Here is a 15,865-nt window from a genome sequence, read left to right on the forward strand (position 1 = left end):
TGCAGAGAAGCAGTCGTGCTGGGACAGCCTGCCACTGGTCTAGCAGCACAACATGCAGCACCAGCTCTCATGTGAGGGCCAGAGGGGTACAAGGTGACCTTGGAGGACCTGCAGCACTTGCACAGCATGCAAGAACAGGTCTCCATTCAAGAACTGCTCATACGCATACGTGTGCACAGACACAAAGAGACCTGCAGCTCTGCAGGGACAATGCTGCCTTTGAGCCAGGATGCTTTTATTGAAAAGACCCTGCTGCAGGATTCACTTATCCCATCCCTTCCCCACCTAGTCCTGCAGCAGGAGCTGTGCAGCACCTGGAAGGAAGAATCCTGAAAGTGCTTTTATTGGTATGTTTATTCCTGGAAGACACTGGATCCTGTGATGCTTGAGTCCAGGGCTGCAGAGCACAGCATGGAGGGAGAGCAGTAGCCAGGGCAGCAGAGAGCCTCCTTGTATCACTCTGTTCCCTCCAACTGAGACCTTGCAGGCCTCATCACATCGTCTCTTCCAGGCAGCACAGGCATCGTGCTGCTCACAGAGTGCTCAGCAGCTCACCACAAACAGCCTGACTGTGCCAGCCTTGAGCCCTACTGGGGACATAGCCACAGCCATGCCCTGGCACTGCCCACTCCCCCAGCTCTGTGGGGCTCTCACCAGCACTCCCTGCCCTAGCTGCAGGCTCTGTGGGCTGGCCAGGCACTGCGCCAGCACTCGCTTCTCATCCTCCTTTGTGTCTTTGTCCTCTGCAGTAGAGAGAGGCCTTAAAATCCCTGCATGGCCCTGACAGGATGCAATGAAGACCTGTTCTCCAGCAGCAATCCACTCTTCTCTGGTGCTGGCTGGGCCCAGCACCCACAGACAAACTCTTCTGCCACCTGGCCACAGCTCCCCTGGCAGCACTGGGGCAATGCCTGCACTGCCCCATCCCCTCACCCTCGAGGCCCAGCAGGGAGCAGCTCCCATCCTCCACAGGCAGCCCCCTAAGCCCACACAGGCAGCTGAGAGCAAGACGTGTCCTGGGCTGACAGCAGGCACGCACCCAGTGCCACGATTGCTCCCAGGCCTTTGGCCAAGCTGGTGTGCAGGGACGTGACCTCCCCTCAGGCCAGAGCACTGGCCCCTCGGCTCTTCCCCCTCAGCCAGTGGTGCGGCCCCCCCAGCTGCTCTCAGCTCTGTGCTCCACAGCAGGGAGGGAGCAGGGCCAGGTGTGCGGGATGGGCAGGGCCACACTCGGCATGCACGGCTGGGAGCCAGCTCCATCCACATCCCCAGACAGGTGCCCTCAGGAAAGCGGGAGTTCTGATCATGAATCATTGTAGGCTGAGTTCCAGGCTGGGTGCCTGGTGCTGCCTCTTCTTCCAAGGCCTGCTTTGGCTCTGGCAGGATACCCAGGACCCCAGACGCTGAGCTGGTGCTGCACTTACACCTCGATGATATTGACGGAGGGAGATTTCTTCTATGAGAGAAAAATGTGCTTTAAGGCCCTGCTTTTCTGTGCCCCTGGGATCAGACCCCATGGCAGAGCCCCACAGCCTGCAGCAGACACCAAGACCAGCAGACCTCAGCAGAGCAGGGTCAGTTTGGAGCAGGGATTCAAGAGGAGGGATCTCTGACAAGGAGTAATCAAGAAGCTGGAAAATCCGGAGGAGGGAAACTGGGGCCTTGAAGTCCCAACAGGAAGGTTCTGCTCCTGACATCGCTGGAAACCAAGATGTGGTATCAGTGGAGCAGTCAGCCAACACAGTGAGGGGAGTTCCCACCATCAACAGAGGCGGCAGATGAGATACTAGCGAAAACCTAACACACAGCCCATTAGAAAATCAAGGCTATAAAGCACTGTCTTTGGCAGGTAACAAAGGGAGAAGTGTCAGGTGCTGAGGGAACAGCCAGATGAAGGTACTGCTCCCTTCTCACCCACAGCCTGGCACAGCATCTCCATCGGGGTGGGGAAAGGGCTCTGCAATGACTTGTGTGGTGATAACCTGAGCAGGCTGTGGTGAAGGCAGAAAGTAAGCAGTGACAAACCAGTGCAGGAACGATGAGAACGGCTACCCAGCCTGTCCACTCCTGCCTGAACACACAGGAACCAGACCTGTCCATGGGTGCAGGAGAGGTGCTTGGTGAAGGGTCTATTACAGTGAGAGGACAGGTAACACCCTGCAAGGTAAGAGCCATCCCAGCTGACATATCCTGTCTTCTCTTCCAGTGTTTCTTCTGCAATCACCCACAGGGCACACACACTGTGCCCCAAAGAGACCAGGACTCACTGTACCCTAAACCGCTTAGTCTTTTGGGTGAGAGCAAAGTTGGGGTGTTTCTGTTTCTGGAGAGAGCCAGAACCTGTCGAGGCTGCAAGCCCCAACAGACATAACATGTCATCCCTCCTGCCAGCCCTCCCCACTCACCTTGCTCCGCAGCAGCCCTCCACTCGGTCGCTCTGGTGTGCTGTGCTCTGAGGACGGCTTTGTCTTCTCCTTGTTGTTGTTGGAGTCGTTATCCTTGATGATATCATACTGTCTGCAGAACAGGGCAATCACCGCTGCCGAAAGATGGGTGGGATGAAAGCCCCTCACAGTGGCTGTGCCTGCTGCCCCTCCCTACAGCACTGCAGCTGCAGACCAGTCGTACCCCGGGCTCTCCAGGGTGCTGCACACCCACACCCCCATCAGCCTGCACCACCCAAGGCACCTCTGCATGTGTGGCCAGGCTGGTGTCCTCAGGTAGACAGGCATGGATATGGTGAAGGTCATTGGGGCACACATTATGTGCTAAATATTCACCCAGGGAAGATGCTGAGGCACTTGGAGAGGAACAGTGAGGTCAGCTGGGTGGGTTTTGGAGTGCCTCCAGCAAGACACTAAAGTTACTGGGCTGGTGCTTGTGACCCTCCCAAAAGCCAGCCCTTGGCTTTGTCCATACAAACTGGCTGTGGAGTCAGTAACTGTGTCATGGTTTCACAGCACCCATCCTACACAGCATGTCCCACACCCGGGGACCCTGGACATGGGAGTCTGGAGCAATGCCCCCAGCTGTGACCATGCTGGCCTGACTCAAACTTCAGTGTGTGTGTAATCACACACAGGCACACACAGACTGGGCTGTCTCCTTCCTGTTGGCACTCTGACACAACCACCTGTGCCAGGTCATCTTGTATTTTCTTCCAGTGCACTAGAAAAGTGTCAAGACCAGGAAAAGGAGAGATTCCTCAAAGATACCGCTGCAAAATCCACTTTTCCTGGGAGGAGAGTAGGGAACCAATTACTTGCCATTCACAGCAGATGCATGTGACCAGTCAGGGGCTGACTTACCTCCTAGGCTCTCATGCTCCCAGAGCAATCTGCTGTCTGCTGGAGTACTAGCTTTAATCATGCTGTACAGGAGCAAATCACCCACCTTACAGCTTTAGCCACTACCAGCCAGTGCAGCAGTGTTATCAGATGTTAGACTCACTAGTTAAGGCCCAAAGAATCGACTCGTTACTGTCATCTGGGATGCTCCCACTGTGTAATTCTGGGTCCCACACTGTCTCCAGCTCTTCCACATACTCCAGGCCACTACTGCTGAGCAGTGGCTGTAGTTTCTCCTTTTACCCCATTGGCTCCAGCTCCTACAGAGACTCAACTGACTTTCTGGAAAGGATGCCAGACCCACACCAATGTCCCTCCGCACTCTCTTGAGCCGCAACCTCTTTGTGCATCCCAGATTGCACCTCTGACCCAACCCACTGGAATGCTGCTTGTGGCACTCACCTGCCCACATGAGCAGCACAGCCACGATGATGATGATCTCGCCTGTCTGCAGCTGCCGGTCTTTGTCCAGCCCTTCCATGGTGATGTCACCTGCAGAGAAGAAACCTTAGACAGGGCTGGCAACAGATACCCACTCACCACAGCAACACTGGATGATCTGAATAACTCCAAAGGAGGGAAGCCCACTTCCTCCAAACAAGGATGGGTGTGGGATGAGATCCTGGCTGGGAAGAGGATGTACATTCCATGGCTTTCCTGTGTTAGATAAACTATCCTTGCTACAAAGGCAGTCAGTCATTCCAACAGCCTGTTTGGGTTCACATAAGGACTGCACAATGCATGCCAGTAATCACTGAGGTGACTCCATATGCAGGGACCAGGGTAGCTCAGGAAGGTCCTCAGCTGAACAGTTCTGAAGAAAATCAGCCATCTGCTTGCCCTATCATACTCAAGACACTCTCTCACAGTTAGTGGTTGAGACAGACTCCTGTGCCCTCTGTGAGCATCATTTCTTGGACTCTTGGATTATCTCTCATGGACCAGCATGTAGGCAACTCCAAGGCAACAGGGATATGAGTTGGAAAGGAGACCATGAGGCTCCGTCATTTGTCCTTTGGTAGACTGCAGGCTGGAAGATCTGAGAGTCTGTTCAATATTGATTTCCTACAGGCAGCAGCTGGACAGGCCACAGCAGCTGTCCTGGCCACAGTCTGCCTAGCTGAATAGGTGCCAAGACCTGGAACATGAGGCTGTAAACCAGCGTCTGGGGACATTATCATGGCCACAATGGACACAGCAGCAGCCTGTACAACCCTGTATGTCTCCAGCAGCCTCCTGCTCAGGGCAGCATCTTCCTTACTGGCTACTGAATCCCTGCTTGTCTCCTGTGGAGACCTCCAGACGCGGCCCCAGCAGCAGTGCCTGGGCAAGCTGGAAGGAGCTCACCTTGGTTGGAGCTGTTGGAAGGCAGGCGGTCAGTCTCCTTCAGGGTGCGGAAGTGGACACGCTTGCTGGCCTGGCTCTCCCCATACAGGCCGATGCTCTGCACCTGGATGATGTAGTCGGCATCCTCTGCCAGGTCCCACAGCACGCAGGCACGGTTGGTGGTGTTCACCTCCCGGATGAAGCGCTGCATCTGCCCGTCCTGCCGCTGCCAGAGGGAAGAGCTGTCAGCCCTGGGAGGCTGCTCCCAACTGCACCAGGCACAGGCCCCTGGCTGCGGGGTGGTGCTGGACATACTGCCCCCACTCCTCCCTTCCCAGGCAACTATCTACCCCTGAGGTGGGCTAGGCTGGCAAGGACTGGGCTAAGCAGCATGCCTGCATGGGTGGAGAGCCTGGCAACTCTCTGGAGAAGCCACCATCACCCAGAGCTGCATAGGTGGAGCAAGAGAAGTGAAGAAGGGTTATGTCATGGCTGAAGCAACATCCTTATCCAGAGAAATCACAGGGAGGCCACTGAAGGGACTACCTCCAGTGCAGCCTGCGGCCTGCTGCCTCCCACCAGGATGGGTGGCTCAGATGGGGTACTCTGGCATGAGTGGCTCAGCAGCGGAGGTGTCCTCGGGCAGGTACCAGAGGAGCCTCAGACTGTGGCAAAAGGGTTGACATAGGAGCATGCTGGTAATTAGTGTCCCCAGCCCCCTGGTGACAGAGCCTGGATACCTGCTGCAGGATGGCATAGCCGATGACCACGTCTCCTTCTGGGACGTCCCAGGAGACTGTGGCAGAGTTTGCCTTCAGCTGTGTCACAGTCACGTTGACAGGAGACGGTGGCCTATCTGGGTGAGCCAGGCACAGACCGAGGTGAAGCATAGGAAAGAGGCAAAAGAATATGTCTCAGAACAAGCACTCGTCCCTGCACACCACCATGGGGCCTCTCCAACACCTGCCTGTGGCAGCATGTTGGCCAGGGCTACAGGGAGCAGCTTCTCTAGTCAATCTGTCCCCAGGAGAGTGGCACAGCAGATGCAGAAGGTTGAGCCGTGCCAGCAGCAACATGCGCATAGCATGGGGCTTCCTGGGCTGGCAGGCAGCTGCCCACTGTGTGTGAGAAGTGTGCAGGCACAGAGCTCTGGGGCTGCTTTGTGGATGGACACATCATAAATGCCTGGCACTGCACCCAGAAGTGTGTAGGAAGCAGCTCAGACACAGCAATGATATACTGACTGTGACAGAAAAAATGGGGCAGCTTGGAATAAGCACACTCTGCAACTCAATCTGGCTGTCTCCCCTGCCTGTCGTTACTCCTTGCTCCCGGGTGGGGAGGAAAGGCCAATGCTGAAGGCAGAGCTGGCTGTCCCAGAAGTGCAGTGCCATTGGCTGCAAAGCTGGCAGCAATGCTCAGCCATTGCTGTTCTGCACAACGCTGAGCTGACTGGCCCACGGTCGGCACCATCACCACTTCGATATTTAACAGCACTAAGAGCACAGCAGGATCCTACATAGTCCTGCAAATAAAGCCAAATTTTGTCTGGAAATTAGGCACAGGTGCACATGAAAGATGCTGAGGCTGCTGTTCCTCACTCCCCATAAACAAGTCGGTGTCCTTCTACAAGCTGCCCGTGTAGCACAAGGTCAGTGCTGTGATTTACAGGGAGAGAAAAAGAGCCCCAGAAGGCACCTGAAAATAAGAGAAAGATCATCTGTAACACCAACAACAACCCCAGAGAGAGCGAAAAGGAAAGGTGATTTCTTCAGGCCTGTTAATTTAACTACATTTAATCATATCTGAAAATATCCAGCTCCAGATCAAACCAGGAGAAGGTTGTGGTTCCCACTCTGAGAAATTCAGGACTGTGGTCTGCCAAGGGCAATTAAAACAGAGAGAAGAGCCCAGAAAACATGAAAAATTGTTCTCTGAGAGACTGTGTTTCCAGAAGTTTGACGCACCACCAGGAGAAAAGGTCACTGGAGACAACAGGAACAAGGACATCACAGAGTTCTGTGCTTCTCTTTCAGAACAAGAGTCTGGAAAACTGGAAAGGATTCAAAGATACACTCAAATCCCACAAAGAACATCTCTCTGTGGAGTTTTGCCAGCGGGGATCTGGTTCATCACTGACCTATGACAGGGAGATCCTGGGCCATGTCTGTATCTGCGCACTCTTCTCTCCCACATGCCATTGGCAAAACAAGCCGAACAAAGTCACAGACCCAGCTCTGCCCACTGCCCAGGGTGTATGTACTCTGTGGCACAGGAGCTGAGCTCCCCACAGGTGGAACCATGGAATCATTAAGGTTGGAAAAGACCTCCAAGATCATCAACTCTTACTTTTGCCCAAATAATGCCATGCCCACTAAACCATATCCCAAAAGTGTCATGTCTGGTCATTTCCTGAACTCCACCACTGTGCTGGGCCCCCGTTTCTGTGCTTAACCACTCTTTCAGTGAAGAAATTGTTCCTAATATCCAACCTGAACCTCCAACTGGTGCAACTTGAGGCCATTTCCCCTTGTCCCATTGCTAGTTATCTGGGAGAAGCTCCTGACCTCAGCCTGGTTCCATCCTCCTGTCAGGCAGTTGTACAGAGCAAGAAGGTCCTTCCTGAGCCTCCTTTTCTCCAGGCTGAGCCCCATGAGCTTCCTCAGTCACTCATCAGACTTGTGCTCCAGCCCCTTCTCCAGCTTCTTTGCCCTTCTCTGGACATGCTTCGTGCCTTTCTTGTCATGAGGGGCCCAAAACTGACCCCAGGACTGGAGGAGGTGCCTCACCAGTGCCCGGCAGAGGGTGACAGTCACTGCCCTGGTCCTGCTGGCCACAGTATCTCTGACACCAGCCTGGATGCCCTTGTTTTTTTGCCCACCTGGGCACATGCTGGCTCATGTTCAGCTGCTGTCGACCAGCACCCCCAAGTCGTTTTCTGCTGGGCTGTTTTCCAGCCTGGTCTGGTTTTCCACCCCAGCCATGGCCAGTGTCAGGCCAGTGGCACAGCTGAGCTGTGGGCAACACCCTGTCAGCTGGCAAACTGCTCCCTTGTGCTGTCCCAGGCACAGACATCTCCAGGTGCAGGTGGATGAGGGGCTGCACATTTCTGCTGGCCTTCAGGCATAAGAACAGTTGTCCCAGGGTACCACTGGACTAACAAACATAATGGGGTCAGAACAGCCCAAGAATCCAGTGGTGGAGACTGGTCTGAGAATTGATTTGGTCTGCACCAACCAGCATGCGCCCAGATCCCTCTTGGGCACGGTTTGGGAGCCAGTACAAGCCAGAAACCCTTCCTGGCAGGTACCACTGATGCACCCCCATCTTTGGAACTCGTGAGCTCAATACTACGGATGTAATAAGACCCTGCCAGCTGGCCTTGGGACAAGAACAGGACATGGTGCTCCTCCAGAGGATACATCTACAGCAATAAATTAGGTGGCATTTTACATCTAACAGAATTAAAAGAGTCCTGAACATGCGCAACGGGGGCAACTGGACTCTCAACCTTTTAAGTGTATGAAAGGAAATTAAAGACAGGGTCTGACACCTCTGGCAACACAGAAGTTTGTGGATGGAGCTTGTACCAGACTCCCAGCTCTGCACAAGAATTTTCCAGGCTTCTGCAGGGAGCCCAGCCTGGCACAGCCCAGGTTTTTGGGCTGGGGATGCTGAGACACAGCCCTGGGACTGAGTCACTCGATTATTTGAGAACAAAGGCACTGCACTAATCCACAAGCCATGCTGCTGGGTGCACCTGGGGCTGACAGAACTGCTCCAGCTGTACTTAGCCAGAGCTTGCACAGGCCTTGTGCAGGGACTGTCACTCACTGGCTGCAGAAGGGGAGAGGACTCGGGGGCACAGCAGAGCCACAGCGCACACAGTTCATCAGTGTGCCAAGCCTCACGCATCCTGAAGGCATTTGGTGCAGACTCCAGGCCAGCAGCCCTGAATCTGTGTGACAGGAGACCTGATGTCCAGGCTGCAGTTCTGCATTGGTAAAACCAACGTTCCTTTGTCAGTTTGACACTGAGTGAACCACAGAAAATACATTTCTGAGCATGTGGAATTTGCACTCCTGGCAGAAAGAGACAAGACAGGAAGCCTCAGAAATCAAAACATCTGAGAAGTTTATCCCAGATACACAGAGCAATGTTTAATCCCAGTCACCTCTGCTCTGGAGACAGGCTAGGAGAGCTGAGGTTTTTCAGCCTGGAGAAGAGAAGGCTCTGGGGAGACCTCAGAGCCCTTTTCAGTGCCGAAAGGGGCTCCAAGAGAGCTGGAGAGGGACTTTGGACGAGGCCTGGAGTGTCAAGACAAGGGGCAGTGGCTTTCCACTGCCAGAGAGCAGGGTTAGATAGGATATGGGGGAGAAAGTCTTGCCAGTGAGGGTGGTGAGGCCCTGACACAGGTTGCCCAGAGAAGCTGCGGTTACACTGACCTGGAACTGTTCAAGGCCAGGTTGGATGGGGCTTGGAACAAGCTGATCTAGTGGAAGGTGTCCTTGCCTATGGCAGAAGGGGTAGAATTATATGGTCTTTAAGGTCCTTTCTAACCCAAGTCATTCCAGGAGTTTATGATATGCACGATATGACCTCACTGAAAGTTGTTACAACAAGACCTCCAAAGGACAAAGCTTTGTGTACAGTCTCCACATTGTATCTAACATTGTCTAGCCTGCTCTGCAGCTGAAGTCAGGGCAGCTTCATGCCAGAGCTGTTGCCATAAAGATCTGTGAATGTAAGGGCTCCAAAATACATACTCTCTGATAAACACATTCTGGTTATAAAGCCAAGATGCTGCTGGGCTCTCTGAAAAAAGTGTGCCACCATTTGGGCTTGCTCAGTGCATTAACCACTAATGATTCCGTATAATTTTTAAGTTGTCTGGCTTCATTTTTTCTTAAAGCCATGTTACAAAAGGGGCACCCCACAAAAAGCACAGTCACTTAAGGCCTGGTGCAGGTTTTGTCCTGCCTATACAGCTGTGCATCCTCTTGGGTCTGATTAATGGGTGGGAAGGGCTGAGCTGTGTGCAGGAGCCAAGAGCACTGCAGCCTGCACCTGGGGACTGGCAGGGATGGACGGTGGGCAGTGGGAGGGATGGCTGATGAGTAGCTGGGCACAGGACCACATCTGCCACACAGCCTGGCTCCATGGGTTTGCAAAGGAGCTTGACAGGTACCACTCACAAGGGATGCTTGCAGATGTGATGCTGCAGAGGGACGGGGCACAGCTCCACCAGCACCCTCTGCATCCTGCTGTGATCCGGAGAGGGGACCACCCGCCCCTCGGCCCGTGCCCTTGGGTCTACTGCTCAAGGGCACCCAGATGTTTGCCCAACTTACTGCTGCAGCAGGGAGTGAGCACTAGACTGCACATCTAAAAATAAGTGGCCCCTTTTGAACACCCCTGACTGCATCTCTTCCCGAATCCGTCAGCACGTATTTTGCAAGGAGACGAAAAACACGGCAGAACGGAGCAGAACACGTCTGGCACTCGCAATTCGATTTAATATCTCAGTAACCTGACGAGGGGCGAACTGACAGCAGGAGGCGGCTGTGACAGCGCGTCATCTCGGCGACTCAAGGGGCACAAGGACAGCACTGCCCCGGTGCGCTGAGCTCGGTGTCCCGGCGAACACCGAGGGAAGGGACACAATCCCCGTCGGCCGGGCCGGCCCGAGCCCGGCGCAGCCCGGAGTGTCCGCCCCCGGGGCAGGAGCTCCCTCGGAGCAGAAGGTCCCTCGGGGCAGGAGGTCCCCGGGGACAGGAGCTCCCTCGGGGCAGGAGCTCCCTCGGGACAGGCGGGACGCGGAGGCCGCGCTCCGCAGGGCACGGAGGGGCCGCTCCTGCTCCTGCCCGTCGCGGGACCCCCGGGAAGGGAACGCGGCCGCGGCTGCCCCGCGCGGAGGGGACGCGACACGGCCGAAGGCACGGGGGGCTCGGACGCCTCGGGGGTGCCGGAAGGGTGCCCGAGGTCCACGGCCAAGGCGACGCCGAGGACGGGGGGGATGCCGGCGGGAGGGTCAGCCAGGGCCGCAGCCCATGGCAGGGGCGGGTGGGCACCCGGCAGGGCTCCCCCGGCCCGCAGCGCCCCGCAGCTCCGGTCCCTCCCGGCCCGGCCGCACTTACTGGCTCGCACGAGGCAGAGGTCGCAGCCGAAGAGCACCAGGACGGGGCTGAGCAGCGCCGAGACGCGGCCCATGGCGGTGGGGGCCGGGCGGCAGCGCTGGCACCGGCCCGGCTCCCTGCGCCGCGGGACGGAGCGGGGCCGAGCCCCGGCCGCAGCGCCCGGCCCGGCCCGCCCCCAGCGGCACCGCAGCGGCTCCGGCACCGCCTCCCAGACGTGCCCTGGAGCGGCCGGCCCCGCCCCCGGCCCCGCGGCCAGACCCCCGATTCCCCAGCGCCGCCTCCCGACCCGCCGGCACCGCCCCCGGCCCGTGCGGGACCCCCGCTGGCACCGGCGCCGTTCCCGTGGGCGGTACTGCAGTGCCCCCAGTGCCCGTGGCATCCAGCCCCCCCAGCACCCCGAGCACCCCCAGCACCCCCAGACCGCCCAGCAGCCCCCAGCACCTGCTCTCCCCGTGCCGGACCCCCAGTGCCCACTCTCGCAGTGCTGTGTTCACAGTAACCCCCAGCGTCCGCTCTCCCCATGCTAAAACAAACCCAAAACATCCCCTGTTGTCTTACAGCAGTAACTAACCACTTTCTGTGGGCCTAGCTGCGGTTTTGAGCAGAACTGGGAACTCTTGAGGCTCCTCCCTGTCCAGTTTAGACCATGCCCTGGATGAGCAAAGGTACATCAGTGCATGTGCAGATGTGGACACATACATGCATAGTTCAATGTGTTTTAGGGTCCCTAAAAGTCTTTCCTGGTCACTTCAGGAGGTCTTTCCCAGATACAGGTGAATTGGTCCGTGCTCTGGGGACAGCTGCGGAAGACCAGGGTAGCTGTCGGAAGGATTTAATCTGCAGTGTCTGTGTGCAATGGACAAGTTCCAGACAAGTGGAAATTGAAGCCTGGAAGGACTTATGTTAACTCTGCAGCTGTGTGGTAGGTTGGGTGGTCAAAATGGTCCCATCTAGGTTGTTCAGTGCTGCTTTTCAGATGTTCTTCATGGATCAGGAGACTGCCTTCTTCCTGTGCTGAGTTTTATTGCTGCTGCAGTCCACAGTGGTGAGGAGAAAGGTGACCCAGCTATTGCTTTCCTGGTAGAGTCCTGTTGGAAAGCTCCTTCTCCCTCTATCTGCATGCTGGGGAGGGAACTTCAGAAAAGTCAAGAGTAGACCTGGCAACTGCAAGACTGTGACTGCAAGAGGTTTTACAGGATTAGATTGCAGTTGTCTCTTCTCTGCAAGACCCATTCTTACCTGTTCACTCTGAGAACCACCAGGTTATTGCAGAACCAGCTCTTGGTGTTAATGTCGACTGCTCCATGGCCTGCCTTTGCTACCAGCCAAGGATCCCTGGCTTGCCCAGCACTGCTGTGGCCTGCAGAGGTGTGTTCAGATGAAAAGGACATGACAACTTTTAAAAGATGTTATTTGGTAAGCTCAGTACTGTTGATGTTAGGTATCAGTGGGTAATTATTTTTTTTGACAGTAGAAAAGGTGTCCATTAGCACTGTGGGACAGTTTATTCTGTATCCCCCACAAAGCCACTTCCAAGGGGTTCAGTTTCTGTGTCCTTTCCTAGGACAGGACAGGCTCCAGAGTGCAGCCCTATTGCTCAGGCAGGAGAAGAATCATGCTGGAATTGGAGAATTTTGTGTCTGACCACCCTGGGCAACGACTGATGGCTGAGTGGCATTCCCAGGCTTCACATACCCTGGATCAGTTGTGCTGGACACAGGGAAGGACATGCTGAGCCACTCAAGACAATCCTGTGAACTCAGCAACTGTGCACAGGGGAGAAGCATGGTGTGCTTTGGGAGAAGGGGATACACATTTGTATTTGTGGGCTCAGTCCATAAATAATAAGTACTGAGAGTGCAAACTCCACACACATTTAATTATCATTTGAGTGTTTTGGGTTTTGGCCAGGCAAAACTCAATTTACAATCACAAATCGGGAACTAATACATCTAAATTGTATTATATGCCTTGAGGTGCCTTGTACTGGCAATTCAGTGGGGACATCCAGCAGCACACTTGAGATCCCATCCTCACCTCTGCAGCCTGGGCTGTGGGCCCCAAAGGCACAACCTGCCACAGAGAAATGTGAGGTCCTTGGAGAAGTGCTGCCAGCAAGGTGACCATGGTGCAGAAGTCTCCTGTATCTGCATCACATCACCCTCGTGGCATCTTCCTCTACCCAGTACTGAGTAGACTAACAAGGGCTTCCAGCACATCAGGAATTGACCTCTGTCTATGTCCATGGCACTCTGGAGCTGGGAAAGGTTTGGACTGATGATATACCTGTGCAGAATCAGCCCCATACTTTGTAATGTATAAATGTTATTGTTTAAATTAAACCCCAAAAGGGTGCGTGGAGTTTGTGTTCCTAATCTAAACCTTAGTCAGCTTTTAACTAGCATGATGTGGGAATTCACAGATTTATGAAAGGAATTAACATGACCTGATGTGCAATAGCTGGGTCCTGACCTGGGGGTCCTGGACCTCTGTGACTGTTCCTCTCCTGGGACACAACATTTGTGCAATTATTTTCACCAAACTGGCAATGGAATGTCTGTGCAAATCTCTGTGCTCTCCATTCTTCTCCCTGACACAGCAAGTCTGCATGGGTCCTGTTCTGCTTGTGTCTGTCCCCAGAAAGTGGCAGAATGGTGCTGCCCTGCTTGCAATCCTGTCTGCTCCCTTTTCCTGCTGTTGAACCTCCCGTGGCCAGCTGGGACCTGGCTGTGCCTATGGGAGCCACCGGCAGCTGCTGCCCTGACTCAGGTGGCCTTTTCCAGGTGAGCATTGTCCTTAACCACCTGACAGTTGGCCTAGAGGAGGGCTGGGGAGGGTGCACGTGTCAGACCTGCCAGAGCACCCCCAGACCCTGTCTCCCAACCAGTCCCATGCCTGCCCACCATGTCCTCTCAGGAGCGTTTGCTGTGGCTACTGCTCTGCATCAGCTGTCACCATGTTCACTGGAAGGAAATGTCCAAGGTTTCTGTCAGGGTTCATTCCTATCCATTCAGCCATGTGCATGTGCTGGCTTCTGTGTCTTATTTCTGCCCCATGAAGCTGGAATTAACTCATTGCTTCCCTGTGATAATAATAATGGAAAGCAAAGGTACAGCAAACCACAGATATTTCCTACAAAGCTGCTAGAGGAAAGTCCTCAGTTGTCTCCAGCCAAGGAACAGGTTCAGACCCATGGCCAAGTTGGGGATATCAGCACTTCCAGACTTGATGAACTTTATGAAATGTGGAAAGTCACTCTGCTAATCATTAATACCCACTAATCATTAAGAGTTCCTGATCCTCCTTCTATGTTTATTTTGTGATGGTATTTTTTCACTATCTGGTGCAAAATTGGACTTGGGGAATTCAGTACTGCCCAAGAACTGACATTTATACTTTTTATTATCAAAGGGTATTGTGAAGTCAAGAGCTCTGTCATGTAATTATGTGCAATTTGAAAAGTAATTTATTCTGCTGCATTTAGACCAGATGCCCAATTATTTCTACTGGTGCTTCCTAGTTTCTATTGTAAGCAACAATAACAGTTTGCTGTGTATCTGCACTGCGCCATCTGCAACACAGCAGACTCTGGTCATCTTTCACAGCTGATCATTTCTTTAACCCTTTTAAGATGAGACAGCTAAACACCATATGGTGTTTGAGATGTGAGTTTCCTGTGTGTTGATATATTGATAATAGTGTTCCCACTCAGCCCTTTCCCAGATATTTACACCACATGAAAGCAGCAAAGCCAAGAGCCTGGCAAAGATGAAAAGGGACCTAACAGGTCTATCAATTGCAAAACTATCCAGCACTGACATGGTCAGTGAACACACAGCTGATGGGAGTTCCTGAGCAGCAATACCAAAGCCCACCCCTGGAGAAGAAGTTTATCTGTTATTGCTCAGATAAATGCCCGAAGCACTGAATGTGGAGCAGGAAAGCCATCCCCCATCAGGAGGAGAATGAGGAGAACTGGGCAAACACTGCAGCCCAAGGTGAAGCCTGCTCTGTAGTGACCAGCTGCCATGCAAAAGGAGGTGTCACACACCTCTGTAATGGGCACATAGCCTGCCAGAAACCTGGTCTGGCTCTGATGCCTGATCTTCTGCCTGGCACAGCTGGTACCTCTACCGGGGTTTGGTGTCCAGCCAGGGGCTTGGGCTTCAGGGAGAAAACTCACCTGAAAGTCTGTGATGTTCTGACTGGGTGCCCATCAAAGTCACCCCATCATTCCACTGCTCAACTGGGCAGGGTAGAAAAATATAATTAAATTATCATGGAGTGGAATAAGGACAGCGAGACCTCACTCACCAACTATTGTCAGCAAAACTGACTCAGTTTGGGGAAATTAGTTTAATTTATTATTAATGAAATCAAAGTAGGATAATGAGAAAGAAAACCAAACCTTACGCCCACCTTCCCAACACCCCTCCCTCCTTCCCAGGCTTACCTTCACTCCTGAATTCTCTCCTTCCTCCCCTTCAGTGGCACAGGGAACAGTGAATGGGGTCAATTCATCGCACAATGTCTCTGCTGCTACTTTCTCCTCAGGGGTAGGATCCTCATGCTCTTCCTTTGCTTTTGTGTGGCCTCCTACATGGGCTGAAGGTGAGTCTCTGCTCCCACAAGGACCTCCAGGGGGTCTCTTCTACCCCTGTACCGCCACGGGCTGTGGGGGCACATCTTCCTCACCATGAGCTGTCCCAGGGGCTGCAGGGGAATCCCTGTCCTGGCACTTGGAGCACCTCCTCCCACTCTACACTGATCTGCGGAGTTGCAGGACTGTTGCTCTCACATACCCTCACCCCTCTCTCTGGCTGCTGTTGCACAGGGTTTTTCCCTTCTTAAATCCCAGAGGATATGCCCCATCATGGATGGGCTCTGCCTTGGCCAGTGGCGGGTCCATCTTGGGGTTGGCTGGCATTAGCTCTCTAAGACATGGGGGAAACTTCTAGAAGCTTCTTACAGAAGCCATCCCTGTAACTCCTCCCACTATGAAAAGCTTGCCAAGCAAACCCAATACAGAGTCCTCAAGAGGGAGTTTTGGGCAAA

The 15,865-nt window shown here is 54.1% G+C and overlaps 1 protein-coding gene across 3 annotated transcripts; it reads right to left on the reverse strand.

Annotated features, from left to right (window-relative positions):
• Positions 1-190: 190 nt before the first annotated feature.
• On the reverse strand, positions 191-11,035 carry FNDC4 (fibronectin type III domain containing 4). Of its 3 annotated transcripts, none has more exons than XM_071548136.1 (6): positions 10,811-10,971; positions 5,414-5,529; positions 4,695-4,899; positions 3,750-3,839; positions 2,406-2,539; positions 191-1,456 (listed from the first exon to the last, which is right to left on the reverse strand). In XM_071548136.1, the coding sequence occupies exons 1-6, from the start codon at positions 10,881-10,883 to the stop codon at positions 1,421-1,423; spliced, it is 654 nt and encodes a 217-aa protein (XP_071404237.1). In that variant the 5' UTR covers positions 10,884-10,971; the 3' UTR covers positions 191-1,420. The 3 variants fall into 3 exon arrangements, with proteins under 3 accessions (XP_071404237.1, XP_071404238.1, XP_071404236.1); XM_071548137.1 differs by lacking the exon at positions 191-1,456 and adding an exon at positions 1,478-1,699 and having other exon boundaries at positions 5,414-5,525; positions 10,811-11,035; XM_071548135.1 differs by lacking the exon at positions 191-1,456 and adding an exon at positions 1,478-1,699.
• Positions 11,036-15,865: the final 4,830 nt, after the last annotated feature.

This window comes from Pithys albifrons, chromosome 2, assembly GCF_047495875.1.
Source record: "Pithys albifrons albifrons isolate INPA30051 chromosome 2, PitAlb_v1, whole genome shotgun sequence".
Lineage (NCBI taxonomy): Eukaryota > Metazoa > Chordata > Aves > Passeriformes > Thamnophilidae > Pithys > Pithys albifrons.